The sequence below is a fragment of the Anthonomus grandis genome, chromosome 7, assembly GCF_022605725.1.
Source record: "Anthonomus grandis grandis chromosome 7, icAntGran1.3, whole genome shotgun sequence".
Classification (NCBI taxonomy): domain Eukaryota; kingdom Metazoa; phylum Arthropoda; class Insecta; order Coleoptera; family Curculionidae; genus Anthonomus; species Anthonomus grandis.
The window spans coordinates 207,960-235,288 of record NC_065552.1 but is presented as its reverse complement, the minus strand read 5'-3'; the positions used below and the strand labels follow the sequence as shown (position 1 = coordinate 235,288).

At 35.2% G+C, this 27,329-nt stretch overlaps 1 protein-coding gene across 6 annotated transcripts in view; it reads left to right on the top strand.

The window, feature by feature from the left end:
• Positions 1–27,329, top strand: part of LOC126738915 (nuclear receptor coactivator 3) — a 139,879-nt gene that overhangs the window by 30,571 nt on the left and 81,979 nt on the right. For 3 of the 6 annotated variants that reach the window (XM_050444395.1, XM_050444399.1, XM_050444397.1), the window contains exon 1: positions 9,248–9,746. The exons of 1 other annotated variant lie outside the window; for it this stretch is intronic. In XM_050444395.1, the coding sequence (XP_050300352.1) occupies positions 9,661–9,746 (86 nt within the window). In that variant the 5' untranslated portion in view covers positions 9,248–9,660. Of the gene's footprint in view, positions 1–9,247; positions 9,747–27,329 lie in introns of those variants that run through there. 2 more of the 6 variants (XM_050444396.1, XM_050444394.1) reach the window with 1 other exon arrangement.

Sequence of the window (27,329 nt, the reverse complement as noted above, 5' to 3'; positions counted from 1 at the left end):
ATCTTTCTATTGTATATAAAATTAAAAATAACTTATTGCCAGGGTATCTCAACGTTTATTTAAAAAGAAGAGTACAATTCCATAACTATAACATTAGATCTAAGCAAAACTTTAACATTAGGCAGGTAACGACATCCGCGTTACAAAAAACTTTGTTTTACGAGGGACTGTGCATGTTTAATAAGTTGCTTGAGGAGGTAAAGAATGCACCAAGTGTACATATGTTTAATAGGGGACTATTTGTTTATTTACGCAATCAAAATTGATTTTTTATTTTTTGTTAAGTAGATATAAGTAGCCAAGTGCTAAATAAAACATCATTTATTTATTTATTTATACAGTCAACCTGCACCAGTTTTTTTAGGACTTTTGTGCACTCTAGTACAAGCTTGGAAGCCTTGGAGCTTAGCTTTGCAGCCGTGATAGCCTTAATGGCAGCTCTGCCGTCCGAGCATATTGATATGAATGTATTGCGGTGTCCGCAGCTTAGGATTTTCTGTCTGCGTTAATACAGCGAATACTTCGGCCTGGAAGACAGTGGCGTGCTCCCCCAGCGAGTATGCCCCATACTGGTATATGTGGGATCCTACCACAAAGCCCTGATCCAGTCAGAGAGAGTTATATTAACATTTTATTCTCATTAAAATACTTAGAAATGCTTATAAAAGAGCTTCTAAATCTACATAAATTAATTAAACCATATTGGGCCAATCAGAATTCTGCTCATTATTGGTCTACTAAACGTTATGTTTATGAGAAAATTGTTCCTACAGTCAACGTTTCTACTTCCCAAACAGACATCTTCAGACGCCTTCATTGAAATTGCACAAAATCATAAAGAAAGTTTTCCTGAAGACCGTAATATAAAAGCCGGTTTCGATAACTTTTTTAGGTGCCTAGAAGGTCCGTTATTTGCTTTAAATGTTAAAATATCGTTTGCGATTGTTATTAGCTAAATTAGCACCTTTAATGGGATACCTAAAAGCTGTAAAATTTATATACCGGGTGGACTAAAATAATTTGATATTCAACACTCGACAGAGCGTTTATATATCTCGTATCATACATATACAAAGAATGTCGTTTTGACACAAAAAAATCGCTATTTCTAGAAAATACCTTTACGTGTTTAAGACGCCCACACAAATGATGGCCAATTTTTATATTTTTAGAGTCTCTATGACCCAAAATAAACACCGCAATAATTCCCGAAAAAAATCGAGAAGGATATTACGCGGGTTTTTTTTGTTGGTTTCCGATATTTAGGTAAATAGTGCCATTCTACTAAACTCTATTTAATTCAACATTAAATGCAATGTTGCCAACTAGGACATTTCAGAATTCTCAACAGTTAACGTCAAAATTTACCAAATATTAGATCAGTGGAAGGGAGCAGGGTTGCCAGGTATGGCGCATTTGCGCCAAAGTGGCGCTTTTAAATTTCAAATGGCGTGTAAAATTTTGGTACATGCGCCGGGCGCCTAAAGTGGCGCTTTTGTATTTTGTATCGTGCACCTTAATTGTAAACTAGTCAAAAGAAGCATTGGTTTTGGTTGGTTCTTAATACTATTAATTTCATAAACAAATCCAACTACCAAAAGGGATTGTCTGCCATTCGCCTTTGCATGAGCGTGAGCGTAAACTGGGCTTTAGCACTACAGTATCAAATTTCTAAAATGATTTATTCTATACAGGAAAAAGTAGAGATGATAAAACTTTATTATTCTGGAACTAGTACACAGGAAATAAGTGCTTTATTTATAAAATAGTTATGAAATAGTGTAATTATTAGTTTAAACTTTGTACAGTAGTTTATTGCAAATAAATATTGTTGTTATTACCTAATATGACAGATTCTTGAAGTTTCAAAAAAGGTAATGTTTGTTTCTTAATTAGCAAACAGGTGATGAGAAGGGAAAAGGGAAAAAATATTTTCGACGATTTTGCCTCCACGATTCCAATATCTGGTTTTATAAAAATTCCTTTTTATAGCAAAATTAATTTGCTACAAAAAAGGTACTATATACTTTTTAGCTAAAACAATTAGGGAAGCAGGAATTTCTATTTTTTTATTTTTGCATTGTAATTCCTATGGTGCGTAATGAGATGCAGCACCCGGTATAGAAAACTGTGAATAAAAGGAAATCCACATTTGTCCAGTATTTGAAACTCCCGCTAATTTTTTAATAGTTTTTGCGTGTTGTCAAAAGGTGGCGCTTTGGTGGCGCATTTTACTGTCAAAACTGGCGCGTGACAGTTAGTAATACCTGGCAACACTGGAAGGGAGATTACCTAGTAGCTTTCACACTTATCAGAATTCTGGCAATATGTTCTCCAGTGGATTTATTTAAAATTATTTTAAGCCTACAGGAGTAATAGTAGATCGAAGTAATTAACAATATAACAACCACAATATAATCTAATGATAACTTCCTCTCGATCCGCTCTGAGATTCTGTTTATGCACTATAAGTCTGTAAATGTAGTAAACAAACAATGATTGATAAACAGATTAATAAAAGTATTTATTAAAAGAAACAATTGTTTGCAAGGCAATGTAACATACAAATGTAATACTTTTATTAATAACTAATCGTTCTATCTTTGTTCAGAATGAAAAAAAAAACTAAAGTATTTAATTTCACTAGATATTTTCTAAATAAAGTCAAAAATAGACTGGCTCTCGGAAGTTTTTTTGTGAGCATTACACTTACGTGCCACTCACATGCCATGAATGTCAGTCATTATTTTAAGGTTAGCTGTCAAAAAGTGATGATGATGGTGGGACATTAAATTAGGTCCGATATTGATAACGATACCATTGAATGCTACACTTTATTACATTTATTTCAAATAAAAATGTCAATAAACTTCGAAGTGCTGACGTCACTGCTCACGCCCACTTTGTCCAAATATATCGTCGCAAAGGGAGGAATTATTTAAGAATTTAATTGAAAACGTACTTGATGAGGCTTAATTTATAATAGAAATAAAATAGTTGCTATTTACTGCAGTAGGAAACCCTAAAATTTCCTATGTGCATACTCATTTTGTCTAAAAAAGGTCTGTAAAAGTGACGTTTTGAGTATATATACATATATATAGTGGTTTGTTTCTAATGGCGTTTGCGTTTCCAGGATGATGGCGTTTTTTTTTTTGGCGGGAGATTTAAATTTTTTTTATGTCACGGCACTTTAAATTGAAGTTAAATTATTTTGTTAATTCAACTATTTCAGCAACTATCATAGTCACACATGAAAACCTCTTTCAATGATTTTTTCATGAAAATTTGGCAAGAATTCTTCTAAGGGAATTGAATAACTTTTTGAAACATCTCTAATGTTCAATAATGTGTGCAACACTGGGCGCCGCAGTTCGTCCTTGATTTTATCAACAAAAGAACGTAATTCTTTTATACCAGACTTCAACAAAATAATGACACCATCGCACACATTCGTACATACCAAAGAAGGAAAGAAAGAGAACAGCCTGCCTGCCTGCCTGCCTGATTAGTAGATAATTCAGGCTGATTTAGCGGCGGGGCGCCCTCCGCTTGGCGACGAAAGAAAATTGCGCCCGCGTCGCTTTGGCAACGTCGTCTTTTGGCGCACGCCCAGTGGCGTCGGTGCCTGCGTCACCGCTCGCTGCGACCTACTAACCCCATTAGGCGGGACCTCGCCGATCGCCGCTTCCACCACGTCCACTGGTTTAGTATCCAACATCGGATGGGACAATAAAACAAAAACGAGAATTGATTGAGCGAGACATCCGCAGCGGTATTCTGTGATCTATCTAAAGCATTGGACACATTGCATGATACTACAACTTTAAGTCAATTCGCGGGTGCATGGAAAAAAAGTTGTATGTCAAAAATAGCGAATTTGAGTAATTCGCACTTGAAGTGTTATTTTGGGCTGTGAGGAGTAAACATATTTTTTTTTTTGCTTAGAATCAAGTAGAATAAAAGGAGCATTTTTATTGTAAAGTAAATAAACTTTTTTAGTGTTTGGTATAAAATAGTATTTACATTTTTTTTGACTTACAACATTTAGATTTCTTAAAATTTTGACATAACTCTTTTTACACAATAAAAAAAAACAAAGGATTGGAAATATTATTTTAATTAACGAATGTACCAACAAAAGCATATAAGGTAAGTAAAACTAATTAAGTCGTCCTCCAATATTTAATAAATTTAGAAAAATTTATATACATTCTCTACGTATGTTTCGAGAGTGTAAACTCTCATCTTCAGTTTCTATTTTTGGAACCAATAAAACTGGAGAATTCCAGTCACTTTGTGCCCTTTCAACTATACCATCTTGGCACATTTTAGTTACTTTTTTATGTATTTCATCTTTTCGTGAAAAAGGTAATCTATATGGTTTAACATAAGAAGGTGTGGCATTATTGCGAAAATGTCAGTGCAAGGAACATTTCCATTTCCATCATTTTGCGTTTGTACTTATATTAGTTTATGACCATTACTTTTGTAGTTATTCTCCTGAAGTTGAAAGTTTACACTCTCGAAACATGTAGAGAATATATATATATTTTTCTAAATTTATTAAATATTGGAAGACGACTTAAAGAGTTTTACTTACCTTAACTTTAAACTCCAATTCAAGCAATGAACTGTTTCTTTAACTTAAAAGCATTTAATTTTAAAACAAAGAACATATTCAAATTATTTTAAGAGGAATAAAATATTACTCATCACTTGATTCATCTGAACTTGCATCAGGATATGTATCAGCATTTTTGTCTTTGGTGGTGGTCAAATTTTTATAAAAATCAGCAAAAGTGTCGCTAATGTATGGCAGCAGATCCATAAGTTTACTTTTCTTTTCACTAGATATAGGAACTGGAACAGGTGTTAAATATTTTCCTGTGAAATAAGCCATATGTTTGACTTAAATCCCTTTTCACGATGATATGCAAAAAAACTAAAATGTATTTGTAGTATGTCTGACATAGAGCATTTTACACGATAAAAGTGTAACTTATTTCGTTAGACACATTGAAAAAAAATTGGCTTACGCGTGTATAATGACTTAGTTCGTTATTCCTATACTTAAAGGAGGGTTTTTAAATTCGGCTTCTGACATAAACCAGTTTTGACAAAAAAATTACATAACACCTTTTTCACATGCACCGCGAATTATATTAATAGCTTTATTCGCGGTGACAGTCCTGGACAAGTGCAGAATTACTTCGCATGCGCATTATTAAAGAGAGCGTTCGCGGGGACCAGTCTTGAACTTCTAGTTCGAAATCCTGCCGTTCGCGAATGTTTTGTTACTTGTTCGGGATCAATCTGATCAATCTTTGGACTCTCATTAGAATTTTGAGTTCTGGACTTGCGCAGTAGATTTTTAATGACATATTTCATGTATGTCGACTCCTTTTGTGTCTATTTTCTGATAAGTGGGGCTTACTTTATTTTATTTTAACATTTAAAATAATAATAGTTACTATTACAAATAATAATTGCTTGCCCTACTGTTTATTATACTACTCTTTATTAGTTTTATGGGTGGTTTGTTATTTAAATAGCAATTCATGTTTAATTAAATTGATTTTGTTTTATAAAATTATATAATATTATTTCAAGTACAAAAAATTGGAGTTGGCAAATAGAGAAGTCTCTCTAATTTTGTCCGATACTGTATGTATCAAAATAGGTATCGGGATATTGCAATATTTTTTTAAACCCAAAAAAAAACTTATCTTTTTAATTTCTACTGATCAGAAAGAAAATGCGTAAAAGGTGTACTAAATACTTGAAAAACCAATAACTAACTCTATACTCGCGGGTTGTATAAGAACTTCTGCCAACTGATGGTAATATAATATAACCTCAAAACACAAAACAATAGTAAACACATTTGGGGGAATCCCAAAAATTAATCAAACTGCTAATGCCGTCCGCCGCGCTAGTGCCGATCTGCGTGGTTAATATTATGGAATTTTTTTCTATTTATCAAAAGATGGCGCAGAATATTACGTTCGAATTAAGCGAAACGCGGCAGCCGGAGGGAGCCGTGAAAAAAAAGAATTTGCAATCTGAAATATTTGCTTTTCTGAAATCCAGGACATTAGGCGTCCTTCCTCAGGTTTTTGCAAGACGCCTACATTCCAGCCTTAAATCCAGGACATCCTGCGAAATCCAGGACATCTGGCAACCCTAGTGTAAAGTAAATCTGTTGAATATTTTTGTGCATCAAGTGTTTTATAAGATATACAGGGTAGTTCATCGAAAGTTCAGTCCAGCAAGAATGTATTAAAAAAATCGTCGAATCCGTATCCGTATATTTGTTTTTAGGGGCTTCCTCTACATACCTGTTCTCTTTGTATAACTATAAAATTTTATTTTAACAATTGAATAGCCTAGACGAAAAAGGGCCCATCTGTGCAGTTTGTCGAAAACCCGTTTTTTATGAATTCTGATTCCTTGTCAAAATTGGCATATACCGAGTAGAAGAAAGGCCCACTAAACGTACTCTAAAACGGATTGAATCAGCTGTTTTTCTCTGCTGAGAAGAATAAGGGCCCATCTGCTACACTTGGGCCTTTCTTTCGCCAAGTTTAATACCCATAATTTGTGTTGATATTTGTAAACATAACCTTCAAATCATAATAATAACAATAAAATATCAGTGTGGTTTTTGGATTTTAATTTCTTGATTCATATAATCATGGATGTCTTAGAAAATGAGGAAGCAAGTGTTATAAAATTGAAAAGAAAGAGGAAAATTGAAGAATGGAAAAGTGTCAAAAATAAAAAGTTAAAGGCAAAAGGGGAGGAGTACATTGGTAAATCAGGAAGAAAAGCTGCTAGACAAACAGGTCACAAATGCAGGTAAGTTAGGATTGTAAAGAATGTTGTATATAGTTTAAAATATATCTTATTTTTGTGTAGATGTAAACGAAAATGTCTTACATCATTATCAAAAGAAGAGATGGCTCGTATATTGAAAAATTTTAATGAGATTGGAGATCATGGGGCCCAGAATGTTCACTTACAACCTCTTAACACAATATCGTCAGTAAACCGAAAAAGAAAGGGAGTGTTCAAGAAGAAGTTTAATTTTTCGTATAAAGTGCATGTCGGTGAAAGGGTGTTATCTGTATGTCGTGAAGGCTTTGCCAGTTTTCATGGAATTGGAGTCAAGAGGGTGCGAAATATTGGAGCATGCAAGACTTTAGCCGCTGTGCCAACCGATAATCGTGGCAAGCACACTAACCGAAAAAACAAATTATCTGGTATTGTTGTTCAAAATATTGATGCACATATACAAAGTTTTCCATATTATATTGTGCACTATGGACCAAGCGGTGAGCGAAGAAGGTATCTGTCACCACAGCTGAGTGTTTTGAAAATGTATGAAATGTTTCTGGAAAAACATTACCCAGAAGTCCTACTCGACGCCAAACAAAATGATCTGAATTTCCAAAAATTGAAATGTGAAGTGAAATATTCTTTTTATCTACAGTATTTTCGTGACAACTACAACTACACGTTTGGTCGCCCTCGTTCAGATGTTTGTACTACGTGTTCAGAAATAGAGGCCAAAATTTCCCGCGAAAAAAATGGCGCATTAAGAAGAGGTTATGAAATAGATCTTAAGTTACATAAGAAAAAAGCAAAGCTATTTTACACAAAGATGCAAGAATGTTTGATGAAAGCTAAAGAAAATGAAGATACAGAAGTTCTCTGCTTCGACTTTAAACAAAATATTCCCTGTCCACATATGTGTACTAGTGATGTCTTTTATAAAAGACAACTTTGGTTGTACTGTATGTCCATTTACTCTGGCAAAAAAGCAAAGAGCATTATGTATACTTGGCCTGAAAATATTGCAAAGCGGGGCTGTAACGAAGTTCTCTCTGTACTTAACCATTACATAGAAGCATTCCTACCTAGCATTGTTAAAAAGTTATATATATTTACTGACGGTTGCAGAAGCCAGAATCATAACCAAAACATGCTAAAATTTTGGCAGTCATTGGTACTTAATGGAAAGTTTAAAAATGTTCAGCATTTTTTTCCACAACGGGGTCACAGTTTCCTGCCTTGTGACAGGCATTTTGCTGTTATAGAAAAAATGCAAAGAAAAAGGGAAGTAGTTGAATCGCCTTCAAATTGGAACAGCATCATAAGTACCAAATTTACCGTTGTTGAGCTTAAAAGCAATATGGTAAAGGACTTTGTAGCCGGATTGTCTAAACCGTTTTTTAAAAAAACCTTCACCACAAATAAGTTAAAGTTTCAAATAACCAAATACAAGTTCTTTGACTTTAAAGCTGAATCAAAGTACTTCATGTTTGGCAGCTTTTCTTTGAATGGTGTGTGTCCCGATGTATTTCGTCTTCTGAAACCTGGCGTTGAACGTGTCCCTATACCCGAAAAGCTTGCTTATTCTGGTGATATACCAATAAATGCCCTAAAACTACAAAACATCAAGGAGCTTTGCAAGTTTTTGAAAGATGATACTTGATACCTTGTCAGGTGCTACATGTACACACGAGGATGATCAGGAAGACCCTTAGCTCATGGAAAACATATTTCTGTATAAAAAAACGTAATTAGATTTTCAAATAAATATTTTTCATTTCCTGTTTTTCATTTTATTTTCTAGTAGTTCTTTTGTAATCTTCAATAGATTATCACTTGGAAGAAAAAGGGCCCATTTTTAGAATTTTTGTAACCCTGTATATCCTGTAGACATATATTTTCAGAAAAAAAATTGGTGTAAAAACATTTTGAAATATGTCACAAATACATAGGTCAATTTCATATATTACATTTTACTTTCTTTATCCGAAATACAATTTTTTGCATTTCCTGAAAAATCCACTTTTTCAATGATGGGCCCTTTTTCATCTAGGTCATTCAATTTTTATCCTTGGAGCACAATAAAACACTAAAATGAACCACCCAATCTGTCACTTTCACTGATAAGACATAATACAACTGCCAAATACCATATATAATGAATGAAAGAAATACTCAATTTCAGATTAAGGTGTGCTTCTACTGATAGATTACAGACGCTATTAGATATTTGCAAATAAGGTAAAGTATTTTCATGGTACGTACGGGCTTCATAACGTATAATGACGGTACCAAAACTCAAAAAAATCTTTTTTGTCCTTTTCGCCTGCAGATGTTGACCCGCTGCGTCCGCGAACCAGCAGGAGCAGGAGCGGCACGACGAAGTGCCGCGACAGCAGCCGACTTCATTGAGTGGTTAGCGGCCGTCGCGACGACGTCATTCAACGTCCGTTCGTCGACGCTCGTGGAAAATAAAAAAAAAAATTGAAAATCGTGGAAAAAAAAGTGAAAATCTCCGGTTGATACTAAAACAACGCGTCGTGTCCATCATTTTTTGTTGTCTTTTGGTTTTCCTATGTTAAGTTTGTCCGGGCCGATGATTGATTGATAAACTGGTGTTTGTTGTTGATGTTGTGGTGGTGCATCGGCGGTCGGTTCCATGGCCGCCATGGATTACGGTGCTAAAGGAATATTGTTGATGATAATAATAAAGAAGAAAAGTGTGGCTGTGCAAATATTGTGTCTGATTACCGTTAGTCTAGTCAAGTGAACGTAACTTAAGTGTGCATGCTGTGATAAGGAATTTCTGGATCGGAGATTGTGATGCTGGATCACACCAGCGCGATGTATTTGAACGTTACCCCGCCGTACGAAGACGACGCGTCTTTCTTTCCAGATTTCTATTCACGGTTAGTGCCAATTTTATTTTGTTGTTACACAATGTACGGCTGCTTTCTGTGCCATTGCCAACTACTCGATTGTTTTAACATTCAATTGGAATTTATCTTTATGGCAAGTGAGCGAACTTGCGGTGGGTTTCTATACCGTGGGTGAAAGTTTCTTTTAACCTTAAAAGTTTCATAATCGACTCACCCTTAGAATTAATTGACTTCTGCTATTAACCCCCTCCCAAAAAAAATATACATAACCTAAAAATTAATTGCCAATTATGCATCGCTTTGTATATTATATACAGAGTGATTTCCTCATTTGTTTTTGGGTGTGGCTTAAGGGTGGGTGACAGATGAACGAACTGTCAGTGTGGGCGCCATCTTTCGAGAAAGTATTCTAGTTGTTATAAATGTTATTTAAGGGCCGAGTTAGTCTAAGGAATACGATTTATTTACAAACTCTTAAAACCACTGAGAGCATCCACATAAAACCAAGAAAAGCATTATAATTTAGAAGAAGGTCCACAATGTCACACTACCAGGTTTCAAACTCGATTAAATATTACAACTCCTTATCGGATATAATAAAAAAATACAATATCCAAAAATTTAAATATAAGGTGGGAGAAACATTAATAATAATAATAATAATAATAATAATAATAATAATAATAATAATAATAATAAATGTCTTCTTTATTCAGCATAAAAATACATGTTTTCTTAACTACTAAATAAGTAATGGCGAGATCTAGCTTAAAGCTACTCTATCTAACCATATTAATAAGCACAAATGCAAAATTTTATAGAACATAATAGCAGAATAAAAATGTAAAATAATAAATATAATACAATCTGCTATGTACTTCAATGAAGGACCAGAGATGATTACCTATGTCGGTTTTGAAAAATATTATTTTTAGTTTTTTGTTTAAAGGTTGTTACAGAGAGAAGAGACTTAACTTCAAGTGGTAGTGCATTATAGATTTTTGGAGCATTGTAATTAAATGAGCCCTGGAATTTTGCAGTTTTATGCCCTGGAATAACAAAATTATGCGCGTTTCGTGTGGTTCTGCCGTGAATTTTGGAGTTTGAAATTAATTTATTAGATAAATAAGCTGGTTGTCCGAAAAGCACAACTTTATGGACTAGTGTAGCCATTTGCAGTACAAAGCGTTCATCCAAAGAAAGCCACCCTGATCTGACCAACAGGGGAGTGACATGGTCGCATTTACTCATACCAAAACTAAACTTGAGGCACGCGTTTTGAATTTTCTGAAGGCTATTCTTTTCACGTTGATACAAGGCAGGCCAAAACAGAACTTGAGCATAACTAACGATTGACAAAATTAATGTATCACAAAGATGTAGTTTAATATCAGCTGTCAAAAACTGTTTGTTCATATAGAGTATTTTTAATTTATAAAAACATGCCCTCAACAAATTCGACACATGCCCCTCAAACCTGAGATCCGTGTCAAGGACAATCCCCAAATTCTTCTGGTTATTAGAAGGAGGTAAAGGAGATCCATCTATGCTGATCTTCACGGTATCTGGAAGGGGCTTGCTAAAGACAAGGAGTTTGGACTTTGCAGCATTCAATACGAGTCTGTGACTCTTACACAAGTCAGATATGGCTAAAAGATCCAAATTAATAGCATTCACAGCTTCTATGGCCTCCATAAAGTTAAATGAACGATAGATCTGTGTGTCATCGGCGTACTGGTGTGATTCACAAACTCGAAGGAATTTATGAAAGTCACATAGATATAACAAAAAGAGTAAGGGGCCAAGAATACTTCCCTGCGGGACACCCTGATCCAACTGCAAATATTCAGATAGAATAGAATTAATTCTTACTTAAAAGATAATTTTTTAGCAGTTTAAGAGCAGAAGTATGTAGCCCAAAATATTGGAGCTTTGCCAATAAAATTAAATGATCCAGTGTGTCAAATGCACGACTAAAGTCCAGCAATACTAAAACTGTTGTTTTTTTCTGATCAAGAGCTTTAAATATATCATCACAAATATGAAGAAGAGCTGTACTGGTACTATGCTTTGCACGAAAACCCGACTGTGTTAGTGGAAGCAAATTTTTAGTTAAGCAGAATTCATTAAGCTGATCATTAACAATTCTTTCAAAAATTTTGGACATGGCAGGGAGTATGCTTATAGGACGATAGTGCGATAATTCCGTTGGATTTCCAATCTTAGGGACAGGGATTATATCAGCTTTTTTCCAAGCATCCGGGAAAACACCCATGGAAATACAATAGTTTATTATAAATGTTAGATGCGGGGAAATATGAGGTGTTACGAGATTAATCATTTTCATGGTAATGCAGTCAGAACCCATAGCAGTACTTTTAATTTGTGATATGGCTTTATTTACGCTCTCTTCGTTTACCTGATTAAATTTAAATTGATTTTCCAAATTCAAAGCGGGATCATTTGATGAATATTGTTGAAATATATCATTACCAGAGTTTAAAGTTACTTTTGGTACACTATTAACAAAAAAGTTAATAAAATCTAAAGGTGAATATTCTAGAATATTTTCTGATGACTTCGAGCAGTCACTGATGTTTAAAGATTTTAACGTTTTCCAAAATGACTTAGGGTCAGTTTTGAATTTATGTTGTAGAAACGCTTTTTTTTCATTTCGAACAGCTGACGTTACATAATTACGGATTTGCTTATATTCATTAAATGCTGCTTCGGTTTTTAACTTTTTATATTTTGATAGGGCTTTACGTCTTAACCTCATCATAAACTTTATATTAGGAGTTATCCAAGGTGCTGGTGCTTTAGTAAATCTTCATTGGAGCATGAGCATCAAAAATTTTGATTAAGTTTTCATTCAAAAAAGAAACCATATGATTAACATCATTGAAAGTGAAAATAAGATCCCAATTTATAGCATAAAGATCTGCCAGGAAAATGTCTAAGTTAAAATTAGAATAATCCCTATAGGTTCGAAATGAAATTGGTATACGAGTTTTTTCTAATCGCAAAACTGAATAAACCAAATGATGATCTGATATATCATCCATTTTAATAACCTCCACTTTAGATGACATATCCGGCGAATTCGTAACTAATAAATCTAGAGTCGAGGTACTATTTTCACTAACGCGAGTAGGAGATTGTATAGGTTGGGACAAATTATATTTGTTTAACAAGCGAAATAAATGTTTACAAGCAGCACTATCGGTTTGTGAAATATCTATAGTAAAATCAGAACCAAAAAAGATATGATTGCAACATGGCATGAAACTCACCAGGGTATTTTCCAAATCTTCGAGGCACTCATTAACATTTAAACTAGGGGGTCTATATAGAGAACCAAAATATATTGTTTTACCTTGTATTTTAACACTTACCCAAATCTATTTAAGAAGACTGCTTTGTTCTGGAGGTTTTAAAACTTTGAATTTCAGAGTATTATGTATATATAATGCTACCCCACCAGCCCGTCCATCTCTATCCCTTCTAATAAGATTGTAATTTGGAATATGTAAACTTTCAGTGGGTATATAATCATTGAGCCAGGTCTCAGACAGACCCACCACCTGAAATCTCTCCTCTGTCACAGATTCCTGAAAATCATGAAAACTTGCGCATAACGATCGTATATTAAAATGAACAAAAGAAAAACCTTCACTTGCATTCATCCTTCTAAACACACTATTATACGAGATCCACATGTAATAAATAATAAAAAAAAAAGAAGTTTATGGTGTCAAAAAATAAGAAAATAATCTTCTACCTTCAAAAAAAAGAACTCTCTAAAAAACAAATTGGTAATAAAAACAAAAGTACGAGGGCGGGTCAATAAGTCCGCGACTTTTTGAATTTCCCGCCTTTTAATGGAAATGGCAACTCTGCTCATGTCAACAGAGAACTGTCAGTTGACGCCTGTCAACATTTGACCAAGCTGCGTCATTTAGTTTGTGTTTGACAGCTGTTGATAGCAGACTACCACTCGTTTTGAGAAGAAAATGGAAAAAAGTGAATTTCGTGTGCTCATTAAGCATTATTTTTTACGGAAAAAAACCATCTTATCAAACCAAGGCTAAACTTGATAAATATTATGGGGACTCTGCACCATCCATTTCCATGGTAAAGAAGTGGTTTACTGAATTTCAAGCACGGAAGATGCCGAACGTTCTGGACGCCCAGTCGAGGTCTCTACATCTAAAACAATCGAAAAAATTCACGATATGGTTTTAGCCGATCGGAGATTGAAAGTGAGAGAGATTGTGGAAGCCATAGGCATCTCACATGGTTCAGTAGTTTCAATTTTGAATGATCATTTGGGTATGAGAGATCATTGGGTAGAGAGCTTTCCGCAAGATGGGTGCCGCGTTTGCTCACAATCGACCACAAACGCAACCGTGTGACAATTTCCCAGGAGTGTTTGGCGTTATTCAACCGCAAAATGGACGAATTTTTGCGTCGTTTTGTCACTGTGGATCCACCACTACACGCCGGAGACCAAACAGCAGTCAAAACATTGGATTTCTCGGGGTGAATCGGCGCCCAAGAAGGCAAACGTGGGTTTGTCAGCCAATAAAGTCATGGCGAACGTTTTTTGAAATGCACGCGGTATAATCCACATTGACTATCTTCAAAAGGGGGAAACAATCAATGGAGAATATTATACTAACTTATTGGATAGATTTAATGAGGAACTGAAAAAAAAGACCATATTTGGCCAGAAAAAAAAGTTCCTTTCCACCAGGACAATGCAAGGGTCCACACATATGCAAAAATCGATGAATTAGTTTACAAATTACTTCCTCATCCGCCCTATTCTCCAGATTTAGCCCCCAGTGACTATTTCCTATTCCCAAACTTAAAGAAATGAAAGAGATTTGACTCCAACGACGAAATCATCTCTCAACAAACAAATGCCTCAACAAATCATATTTTTCCGAAGGAATAAAAAAATTGGAGAAACGTTGGACTAAGTGCATAGAACTCAAAGGCGACTATGTTGAAAAATAAAATAACTTTTTATATAAAAAGTCACGGACTTATTGACCCACCCCTGTAAGAACAAAGTTTATCGGTACTGTAGGGTGCAGCTGTTTGGATTCTGTGGACGGCTTGTAAAAATTAATGTTTTTTTTTATTTACTACTCTTTTTTGCTTAAACTAATGATTGTTTGTATTTTTAACGATAAGTAATTCGTTTTTTGATTATTGTCATTTATTATGATAATCGTAACTTAGTGGTAATTTAGATGACGGAAATCCTCGAATTTAATTAACTTTATTGGAGCAAAAATATGAAAAAATTCTGTCGGTTGATCAGTTAGTTAGTTATTGATTTAACGAAGGCATCAAGCGAATCTTGAGTTATATTGCTGTTGAAATCTATAATTGGTTCATATAAAAGTCAAACAATTCTAAATTAAAATGACAAAAATCTCTATGCTTTAGGAATTCAGGGATAGATTTGTTTAATTGTGATACATATAGGTACTCCCACTCAGAATATGTACAACGGAACTACTACAATTACTCATTATATGTTACTCGAACCATTTTTTTCTTTAATCATCAAAACTGAAATCTCAAGTCTCAAATATTTTGGAATATACGGTCAACGGTTTCGCCCATATTAGGCATCATCAAATCTTCTTGTGTAATCATTAATAAAAAAGAAAAACAAAACATCACTATTTGGCTACAACTGTAGGATAAAAATTAAAACTTAAAATTGATAAAATAGGACGGAGACATAGTTACCACATATTAAACAAATAAACGTGGTAGTCATGTAATGTTGCTTTTTTTGCTTTTTTTAGTACTGAATACATTAAGATGCCTATTATAGGCGAAACACGTGTTCCATCCTTTGACTTCATATTCCGATATATTTAAGACTTGTCACTTGGAGTTTATTTTGTATTAATTGAGCCAAAAAATGCATTATCCGAACCGAGAAAAAAAATCTGATATCGAGTCGTATGCCGCGATGAGGTCGTGCAAGCCCCAGGGGTGAACGAACAATCAGGCAGTCAAAAACCCAAGTAAACTGCGTTACAAAATAATCTAAAGTTCGGGTCGTTGGGTTGGTGTTATTTAAGCGTTGTTGCCGCTCATTTTTATGTATGTCATCCGCGTCTTTTTTTTTTGTCATATTATATCAAGGAATAATGAATGCGACGATCGATCTTTCCGTCAATAAATTGAAAATTATTTTATTTAAGACGAAGAGGCGCATAAATCGCGAGTCCGATCCATCGTTGTTGTATCGTAATGGCGGGCGGCCAAGGTCGAACCCAGACCGAGAATAATAAATAATAATGATGATGATTTGTTGTTGCGGATCGTGGGTTATAATGTACAAGTTGGATTTTGAAGGTCCGACAAGACCAATCGGGAGGCCTCTTAGATTCGGTCTATGGTATCATGCTGGCACTTGTTTATCTGTCGATAACTTAAAAGCTAATTAATTTGTTGCCAATTTTCAATAATGAGTTGTCAAATTGTCACATCCCCTAAGAGGGGGGGAGGGTCACTTCCTTATTTTAAATGGAATGACGTGTTTTTTATTCTTAAATACGAATCTACATAAAATATGAAGTCTGTTTACAAAAAATTTTTAAAATTACTCTGCTGGTTACGGAATTATGATCAAAAATGTTTTGATTAAATTTAAAAATAATTCGAATATTCTACTACAATAAAAACAAATTATTTCCTACTTTTTAACTATTTATCGTCTTGTATTATGCCTAAGGAGCTGTTCGAAGTGACCGCCTTCGACTTCCAAACATTTTCTTATCCTTTCTTGACATGAGTTTCGTACCCGCTGTAACATTGCTGGTGTCACTAATGAACAAGCAAAACGAATCCTGTTCTTCATGTCCTCTGGAGTTGTAGGTGCACTAGCAATTACTTTGTCTTTTATAAATCCCCATAAAAAAAAGTCAAGGGGGGTCAAATCTGGCGAACGAGCAGGCCAGTTGACAGGACCACCTCGACCAATCCACCTGTTTTCAAAAATCTCATTTAAATAAGTACGGGCCTGGGAGCCAGTACAGGACGGAGCTCCACCCCATAATGCCATATATGGGGTGGAGCTCCGTCCTGCTGAAACCATACGTTAGGATTTAAATTTTGGTTTAGTAGACGAGGTAACTGATTTCTTAAAAAATCTGTGTAGACCTGTCCATTTAAATGACCTTGGAAAAAATGCGGACCAATAACTCTATCCTCGAAAATACCACACCATACGTTCACAGACCAGGGATGTTGATTTGGTACAGTTCTCATCCAGTGAGGATTATTTGCTGCCCAGTAATGCATGTTGTGCCTGTTTACCTTTTAGAAAAACAAACAACCAAAACTTGAATATGTTCTAATTTAAATAAGTTAAATCTTACCTGCCCGCAATTATTAAAAGAAGCCTCATCAGAAAAAATAACGTTTCTCAAAAAATGGTTATTTTCACGCATTTTAGTTAAAATCTAAGTGCAAAAATCAATGCGATTCTCAAAATCATGTCCGTAAAGCTCTTGATGAAGTGTAATGTGGTAAGGATGAAACTTGTACCGGTGCAGAATTGTTATAATTGATGATTGACTAATTCCAGCATCTAAAGCAAGCCGCCTGGTACTGATTTGAGGATCAATAGCTACTGCTCCTAATACAGCAACTGCCTTATTTTCATCTGTTTGCGTTTTAATACGACTTCTGGTCTCCAGTCTCTTAAAGGCCATATGAGATTTTGGAATATCCGGAAACCTCTCGGCCCACACTACTGCAGTCTCCCTATAATTTTTTCTGCACTCCCCCAAAATTAACAACATATCTACTTCTACACTGAAATTCCCTTCAATTTTTTTCTTTTTAAACACAATTTACATGTTATTAACACGTCAATTTTAAAAATTTTTTGTAAACAGACTTCATATTTTATGTAGTTTCGTATTTAAGAATAAAAAACCCGTCATTCCATTTAATATAAGGATAAGTGACCCTCCAGGTCACTTCCTTATAGAGATGAAGGGACAAATGTAAAAAATATCACAAAAAGTGCCCCCCGGTATACTTGAAATGTCACCAAAATGTCAAAAAAAAATTTGCAGCCGTTTTTGACATATCGCATTGTAACACTTTAAAAAACTCACCCTGTATAGAGTACTTTGAACTGCATTGTGATAATTACTTTTTCAAATACCAAGCAACTGTTTGAGTAATACCGTGGTTCATTTTGCTGTCCACAAGCTCTCTTGTAACATGAAATTTATGTTAAGAGAAATAGTAGAAAACATATTGAACCTCAATACAGTAGATAAATTCAGTTCATTATTATTGCACTGGTTTGTATTTTGACTAGCTAGGAAATTATTAATGTTGATGATGTTGAGATTCGTTGTGATGCCTACAATCCTGTGACATTAAAGTTACTGTCAAATTTTTGATGTTTGAGTCGTAAAACTTCAAAGCAAGGTTAACCGTGATTTTCCTTAAATTTTAGGCCGATAATTAATTTTATTATTCCAGGCAGTTGAGTAATTTTTTAAGCAATTAAAGTTTATTCGAATAATACCGCGATTCATTATGTTCTCCTCAGATCCATAAATAGATTAAGAACCAAAGCAATATTTGTAAGGCACATTCTTAAAAATACCATGTTTTGAACTCTAAAGGGAGCGAACACCTTCAAAGTCAAACCCAATTTTTGGACACGAGAGAAAACCTTTTTTTTTTATTTTATAAAAATGCCTCCAATACTTGAAATGATTGTAAAATAAGCGAATACAAGAAATGAAGCTTATTGTAGCAGTATCGCAGTTTATTATGCTGCCCACAAGCTCTCTTGTAGCATAGGACAGCATACTGAAACTCGATTGTCATATTTGACAGTGCCACCATTCATTGTGCTCCTTGCAAGCTCTGGTAAACATGAAACCGATGCGAGAAGAATTTATAGGGAGCATATTGAACCTCAATGTTGTCAATGCATTGATTAACTAGAGATAAATTTGGAGTGCTGTTCATAAAACTTTTCTTGCAGTATAATGCCTTCTTGAAATAATTTTCGGTGATATTCCAAGTACTCTTCATGTCGCGGTTTATTATGCTATCCACAAGTTGTGTCGTAGAAGACCGATGCCCTGTAGAGACAGGATATAGAATCTTGAATATATTGAGTAAAGTTGACAACGCCTCAATTCATAATGCTGACTATTGCAAAAAAAAACTTTGTAGACAGCATATCGAACCTCATTCCTTTGTATTTGATAATATTGCGGTTGATTATGGTTGTAGGCTCTCTTATAACATAAAACAGATTCAAGGAAAATTTGTACAGAGCATCTTGACCCTCAATGTTATACAAATACATTGATTAACCTAGAAATAAATGCCAATATGTAGTATGCTGTTTATAAAAATTTTCTGTTTGCAATAATATCTTGGAATAACTTTCAATAATATTACAAGCACTTTTCATGCCACAATTCATTTATACATTTCTTGTAGCATAGAAGTAATGCAAAAAAACTTTATAAAGGCCTTATCTCTCTCAATAACCTAGCCCTTAATAAACCTGAAATAAAGGAATTTAATTTTAGAAAGGCTAACTATCCGCTTTTATATCAGCTGCTGCTAGATACTGATTGGTCGCCTGTCATGGTGCAGCAGGACGTCAACTCTGCATGTGATGTTTTTTTATGATATACTGAACAACCTTCCAAGTCTAATCATCATCTAGAGATATTTAGATCTCTGCGCAAGACAATTAAAGCTCTAACTGCACAAGCCATAGTATTGAGAACAAAATAACCTCCGATCCGAGTGAATTTTGGTCTTTTATTCCAAGCAAACGTAATCAGTCTCAAATTCCCGGCTCAATGAAGCTTTCTAACCAATCATACAATACGCCTGCATGACAGCATTTTGTCCGCTTTTGGAGATTATTTCAGGAGTGTATACACGAACTCACTTATCAGCGATCATCCTGTCGTCTCTGAACCTCCCTTAACTTGCATAGACGTCGTCGCGCTCGCGGCTACCGTCATTATAATGGCGAGCAAGTGTCTTAAAAGCAAAATGACCTCTGGCCCAGACCTAATTCCTAGTTTTTTAGCTAAGGACTGCTCTGTTGCACTTACAGCTTACTCTGCTCCACATTTTTAATCTGATCCTTAACACAGGTATTTTTCCCAATATCTAGAAGCAAGCCAAAGTTTGCCCTATCTTTAAAAAGGGCGAGGCTGGAATAATTGAGAATTACCGCCCTATATTCATTCTGTGCAATTTCTCAAAGTTATTCGAGTTGGCTCTTTATAAATTAATTTTTTCCAAGGTTAAGTCCATGCTGGCCAACGATCAACATGGCTTTGTTTCTGGCCGCTCATGTACTACAAACCTAGCATTCTTCTCTCAGTTTGTGTGCGAAGCACTTAATGATAGAGGTCAAATCGATGTTACCTACACAGACTTTCAAAAGGCTTTTGACCAGATTGACCACTTCATCCTATTAAATAAGCTTAAACGCCAGTTTGGATTCTCCGATCGCTTGATAAAGCTCCTTAACTCCTATTTAGTTGACCGCTCTCACTTTGTAGTGATCGAAGGCTTGTTTTTCACCCACCTCTGGAGTTCCTCAGGGCTCTAACTTGGGCCCCCTTCTCTTTAACGTTTTCGCTAATGACTTGATCTCCACCCTCAATTGCTCTCGGTTAGCATATGCTGATGACCTAAAGTTTTTCCATAGGATTGACTCTATAGCAGATTGTGGTCAACTGCAAGAATACTGTACACCATTGGTGCACTTTGAACCGGCTTAACCTTAATGTTTCCAAGTGTAATGTGGCCAGCTACTTTCGAATCAAAAGTCCAGTTGTCTTTAATTACTCAGTTAATGGAGAGTCTCTGGCAAGGTCTACCTGTTTAAAGGATCTTGGAGTCACCTTTGACCAACATTTTTCTTTTATCCCTCACATCGAAGATACTGTTTCTAGAGCTACTGGCATGCTGGGCTTTATTATTAGAAATTGCAAACTTTTTTCGAACACTGCCACTGCCAAAATTCTCTACTATGCATTTGTTAGATCCAGGCTGGACTGCAGCTCCCTCATTTGGTATCCCATTTACAACCAGCACATTCACCTATTAGAATCAGATTCCTTAAATTTTTGGCTTTTAAGGATGATGGAGTCTATCCTCCAAGGGGTTTTGACCATAACCTGCTGCTCTCTAGATATACTGAACGGTCACTTGCGAAGAGGAGAGAAATGCATTCGGTGAAATTCTTGTTTAATTTACTTAACCAAAAATTAACTGCCCATCCCTTTTCCAAAAGATTTGCTTTCATATACCACGCCCAGGATCTAGACAGTGTCCAGCTTTTAACTTGGACACAGCCAGGTCCAACATTCTGTACCCGAGTCCTATTCACTTTATGTGTCAAAACTTTAACACTATTGCTGATTCTTGTGACATTCACCATGACAATTTGACACTATTTTGAGTCACCTGCGTATGGTGCGTATTTTCCTGCTCTTTTGATTCAAATTAATTCTTGATTCTTATCCTAATTTAGTGTTGATTTTTTATTATTTATTTTCTCAAACTCACTACTTTTTTTTTATTATATAGCAAAATTCATGCATTCGTACTTATACATTTACATATTTAATTGATTTTCCTGTAACTGGGTATATGTAACCTGTTGGAAATAAAGATTATTATTATTATTATAAACAGCATATTAGAACCTAAATGCTTAGGCTATATTTGGAAACGCCACAGTTCATTATGCTCCCTACAAGCTCTTTTATAACATGAAGCAGATGCAAGGTAAATTTGTAAAAAGCTTATTTAACCTCAATGTTGTCATTAACCGAGGTTCGGTGTGCTATCTATAAAAGTTTTTTTTTGCAATATAACGATATGTTGGAATAATTCTTAATGATATTCTAAGCACTCTTCATGCCGTGGTTTATTATGCTGTCTACAAACTCCCTTGTCACCGATGCAAAAAAAAAAACACTATAAACAGCATATGGAACCTCTTCAATTTGACAATACAGCGAGCAGCGTTATGTTGTTTGCAAAATTTTTTGCAGCGTAGGACCAATATTAAAAAAATGTAGACAGCATATCAAATTTTGATATATTAAATAAATTTGATACTACCACTATTCATTATGCTGTCCGCAGTCTTTCTTATAGCGTAAAACCAACCGATGCAAAAAAATCTTGTAGGCAGCATATCGAATCTTGATCCATGGGGTATATTTGATAATTCCGCGGTTTATTAGGCTCCATGCAGGCTCAATCATGCCACAGTTTATTATGCTGTCCACAAGTTATTTTATAGCGTAGCACCGATAAAAAAAAGACTCTAGGTAGCATATCGAATCTTCTTACATTGAACAAATTTGACAATGCCGCCTGCGGTAGCATTAGAACTGATGCAAATAAAATACTGTATAGACAACATCTTAAATCTTGATACATTGGGTAAATTTGATAGTGTCGTGGTTTATTGTGCTGCCTGCAAGCTCTCTTACAACATAAAACAGATGCGAGAAAAATTTGTAAAGAGAGCATAATGAACCTCAATGTTGTCATCCAAATACATTGATTAACCTATATTCGGTGTATTGTAAAAATTTTCTTACAGTATAATGACATCTTAGAATAATTTCCAGTGATATTAAAAACACTCGTCACGCCGCGGTTTATTATGTTGTTCACAAGTTCCCTTGTAACTAAAGACCGTTGATACCTTGATATATTGGGAATATTTGAAAATACCGGGATTCATTAGGCTGTCCACAAGCTCTCTTATAGCGTAGAACCTATGCAAAAACATTGTAGGCAGCATATCGAACCTCGATACGTTGAGTAAATTTAACAACGTCACGTTTAATTATGCTATCCACAAACTTTTTTGCAACATAGCTAGATAAAAAAATTCGCAGGAGTAGTCTAGGACTTGGAAAACTTTGGACTAGACTTTGTCAAGGAAACTTGTTGACAGATAGATAGACTTTTTTTAAATTTCAATATAGGTATGTTGTGACAATGATAAAACAATTAATTGTTATTCAAGTAGCCTTGGAAAGGTTGATAATGATGGTAATATCAAGGAAAGCCTAGAAATAAACAAAAAAAAGTTATGGCAAGCTATAACATGAAGATCATTGTAAGATCAGGGTTGCCAATTGTTAAATTGAGGGATATCATGCAGTTAAATTCTAACCTCACTTTTACAAGCACGTGGCACCATCGCTTGTCTTGGAAGTTAATAAATCATTAAAAAAATAATGACCCACAGTGAAACTGAAACTCATTACTCATTAGATTTGATTTGTTTTGATCGATTTAACGTTCAAGGCTCTCTCCGATTTCGGAACGAAATTACTTAACGTACAATAAAAGAGTGTCACGAACAATGAGGCAATTTTTGCCACGGTTTGGTGATATTCAGGCTGTGAAATTCAACGGTCGAACGACCGCCTGCAATAAAAGTGAGAACAAAAAGTTCACTTTTTGGATACCCTAGACATTCTAACCTCAAAACTGATAAGCAGAACCTTACTCACTCACGTACGTCCAGTAGTGTCTAAATTACGTAATCCTTCCAGTGTTGCCGGTGTCAAAAATAGAGAAACGGTGTGGTCATACAGGAATTAAAATAGTATCAGTTAAACTGTTATTGTCATTGCAAGACACGCAAAAGATAATAGGTTATGTTAACAGATTATTTTAATCAACGTTGCCACTGTAGTCGTAATAATAATGACATCCTCGAGGTTCAATTTGCTGTCAACAATTTTTTTTCAAATGCGTCAGTGAGGAATATGGTTTTGACAATAATTGCTATACGATTAGGTTCTATGTTCTGTCTACATGCTCATGCTGCAGCCAAGCTTGCCGAACTGTACCATTACCAAAGTAAATACAACATGATTTCAACTGTTTCGGCTTCAAATGCTTGGAATAAAAATTAGTTCAGATTTCTGGAAAACATGAAAAATCCTTTCAATTTCCTGGAAAATAGAAGGCAACTTATAGGTTGACAAATTGTAATCTAGTGTGCACTGATTTCAATAATCATTCTTTTAGCAGAGGAGGCTTTGAACTATGTAGATATATTATCTATAGTCAACTTTGGAATAAATTAATAAAAAAAGAGATGTTCTAATCAAAGCCGCTTTGACAAATAATTTACTACTTGGCCATGGCAAACGGAAGTTCAGTACGTTTTCTATAAATTTTTCCTGTCATCATTCTGAACAGCATAACGAACTGTGACATTGCCAAAATTTCTAGGTTAACAAACGCTTGTAATAGAATAAACATAGTCGGAATTACTGAATAACTTTCGAATTTTATTTGAGACCTTCCTGTATATGCTTGTAACGTTTACATTTTAACTTTAGTGTACTATGACTATGTCAATTCTTTACTTATACTACTATTGTCAGTCTTATATAGGGTGTTTTTTTTTAGAGGCGGAGAACTTTCATTTGGAAACACTGGTTTTTATGACAGCCGACCTGACAGTTCTGGGTTATTTTTAGATTAGTTTGGTTTGGCAATTCATCATGAACAGACTCACGCCGGAGCAACGTTTCCAAATTGTTCAAATTTATTTTGAAAGACATGGTTCTATTCGAGAAACACATCGGGCATTACGTGAGTTTTATGGTGCTCATAATCGTTCTTCAGAGAGATTAATTCGAGAAACTGTTGATCGTTTTCGCAATACTTCTATACTCTAGTCGACAATACGCATCCCGTAAGACGCCGTACAATGCGCACGCAACAAGCGATAGCTGCTGTGCAGCATAGTGTTGATAATGATACAAATGTGTCAATTCGTCGTCGTTCTCAACAAGTGAATTATGTCCATTCATTTTATGGAAAATTTTGCGCAAAGATCTCGGATTGTGAGCATATAAAATTCAACTTGTCCGTCCAGGAGTTGAAACCCGAGGATCATCTTTTGTGCCGTACATTAGCTGAATGGGCGGAAGGAAAGATTGCCGTTGATCCACGATTTCATATGAAAATTTTGTTCAGTGATGAAGCACACTTTTGGTTAAATGGCTATGGCAACAAGCAGAATTGCCGAATTTGGGGGGATGAGAATCCACGAGCTATTGGCGAAAAACCGTTACATCCAGAAAAACTAACCGTTTGATGCGCTTTATGGGCCGGTGGAATCATTGGTCCTTAGGTCTTCAGAAATGCTGATGATCAGAACATTACAGTAAACGGTGAGCGATACAGAAACATGATAACCAACTTTTTTGTGCCTCAATTGGAAGCCGTTGTAGGCGTTGCAGAAATGTGGTTTCAGCAGGACGGTGCCACGTGCCATACAGCGCGCCAAACAATTAATTTACTACAAGAGACATTTGAGCAACGAATAATTTCAAGAAATGGACCTGTAAACTGGACAGCTCGTTCGTGCGACTTTACGCCATTATAGATTATTTTCTTTGGGGCTATGTTAAGTCGCATGTCTATGCTGATAAACTCGAAACACTTGAGCACTTGGAAGCCAACATACGACGCGTGATTGCCGAAATACAGCCTGCAGTACTGGAAAGAGTGTGTGAAAATTGGGCCTTTAGATTACGCCACGTACGCGCGCCAGCCGTGGGGGGTCACATGCCCGAAATCATTTTTAAATATTAATGGCAAAAAAAATTCTTTAATATAAAAGCAAATTCGTTCATATCAATAAAATATTTTGTGTTTAATTTCAATTTAAAGTTCGCCACCTCTAAAAAAACACCCTTTACTAAAATTAACTTGTTTTTTCGTTAACATTTCCAAGCTTACTTGACGCCTGCATAAATTTCTAAGCCTCCTGGACTAAAAGGAATAAGGGTTGTAACAGTCATGACACACTAAATTTATATTTGAAATAGGGAAGTTGACTTTGACGTTACTATAAGCGGAAGTATCAAGTTAATTTTTACGTCTTCTTACGCTGTTGCAAAATTTTCGAACTCTTCCAAAAATCTACTATACTATTCAAAAGATTATTTTATCAGGCACTTAAGCCCATATGTGTACTGTGACATTACAACGTTAAACCCTCTTAAACTTAAACGAAATCAAACCGAAAATTTTATAAAATAAAAGTGCGACGGTGGCGAGTGTCGTTCGTTATCAGGTTGTCAAATGATAAGAGGCACAATTTAGTCGGTCGTGAGTCGCTTTTTTTTTTTTTTTTGTTTTTCGGAAAACGTTCAATTCAGTGTTAAGAAGCCGGTTTGACCACGCTGGCACGTTACGTAAACCGCGTGTCGATGTTTAGGAGGATTAAGTGAGTAATGAGTAATTTTTTTTCTCTTGTTTGAATGTTATAAAAGTGAAATATTTGTTTAAAACATGTTCTAGTGCCGTTTTTTAGCCTCAAAAAGTGTTTATTGAATTCCTTCTAAATACAAGGTGTCTCAACTTCGATGTTAATTGGCGGCAGTGGCGTAACAACGGTGAAATTTGCTGTGTTCGAAAAATCGTACGGGGCCCCCTACACTAACCGGGGCCCCCTCAGCCCCCTGTTTTTTCGGTCCTTGCATATCATAAGTGAAAATACAATCATTTTTCAATCTTAAAATAATTTATTGAATAAAAATATTTTTATAATGAAAATTACATAGGTTTTGTTGTATTAATCAAAAATGCCGAAGATGATTGTCTTAACCAATTAAATTTTACAGTAGGTACGCATAAACATATTCATTAAAAATGTTTCTTTCGTGCTTTGACTTCTGCAAATGCCTTTATCAACTGACAAATATCAGGGTTTCGTGCAGTTTTATTTTCTATTGACAGCAAACTTAATGAACCTAGTCTTTCTTGTCCCATTGTGGTTTTTAGAAAGTTTTTGATGATTTTCAGTTTTGAAAATGATCTTTCTGCACTCGCAATAGTAACTGGGATAGTCAAAAACATGTAACGAGCCGTTATTATTTCTGAGAAGCTAGTACACGATGAATAGTTTCCAATCAAAATGAATTCTAACATTTGTTTCGTTGATTCCATTTTCTTTACACTGTTGCCAAAATAAGCTTTGAAAGATAACAACTGATTTCCTAATTCACAAGAAACATCTTTAGAGTATCTTTCATGAAACTCAGTCGCTGCATTGAATATTTCGCCATCAGACGAACACGTCAAATACGAAGGAGATACAATGCAAAACGTGCTGTTGATTTTAACCGAGACTGCCACTACGTTCTTTCAACTGAGTCGTCAATATATCTAAGGTTCGATAAAAAACATTGATCTTAAAATATTCTTCATCATCAGTGATGGAATGATGGCCACTTTTTTCATCAAACATTATTTTAGGGGGACGTTTTCTTTTAACAGTGAAAACTTCTGCGGTGCCCCACGTTTTTGCTAATTCGGTGGCCTCCTTTTTGAAAATTTTAAAGTCATTACGAAAGTTGCTTATTTTTTCAAATGTATCCTTGAACATTACAGAAGCACGTTGAACATCTTGTTCTAAATTTTGTAATTCTTTTGAGCCCCTGGAGCCCCCGAAGGGGCCCCCTCGCTCCGGGGGCCCGTGTTCGATGGAACACCGGTAGTTACGCC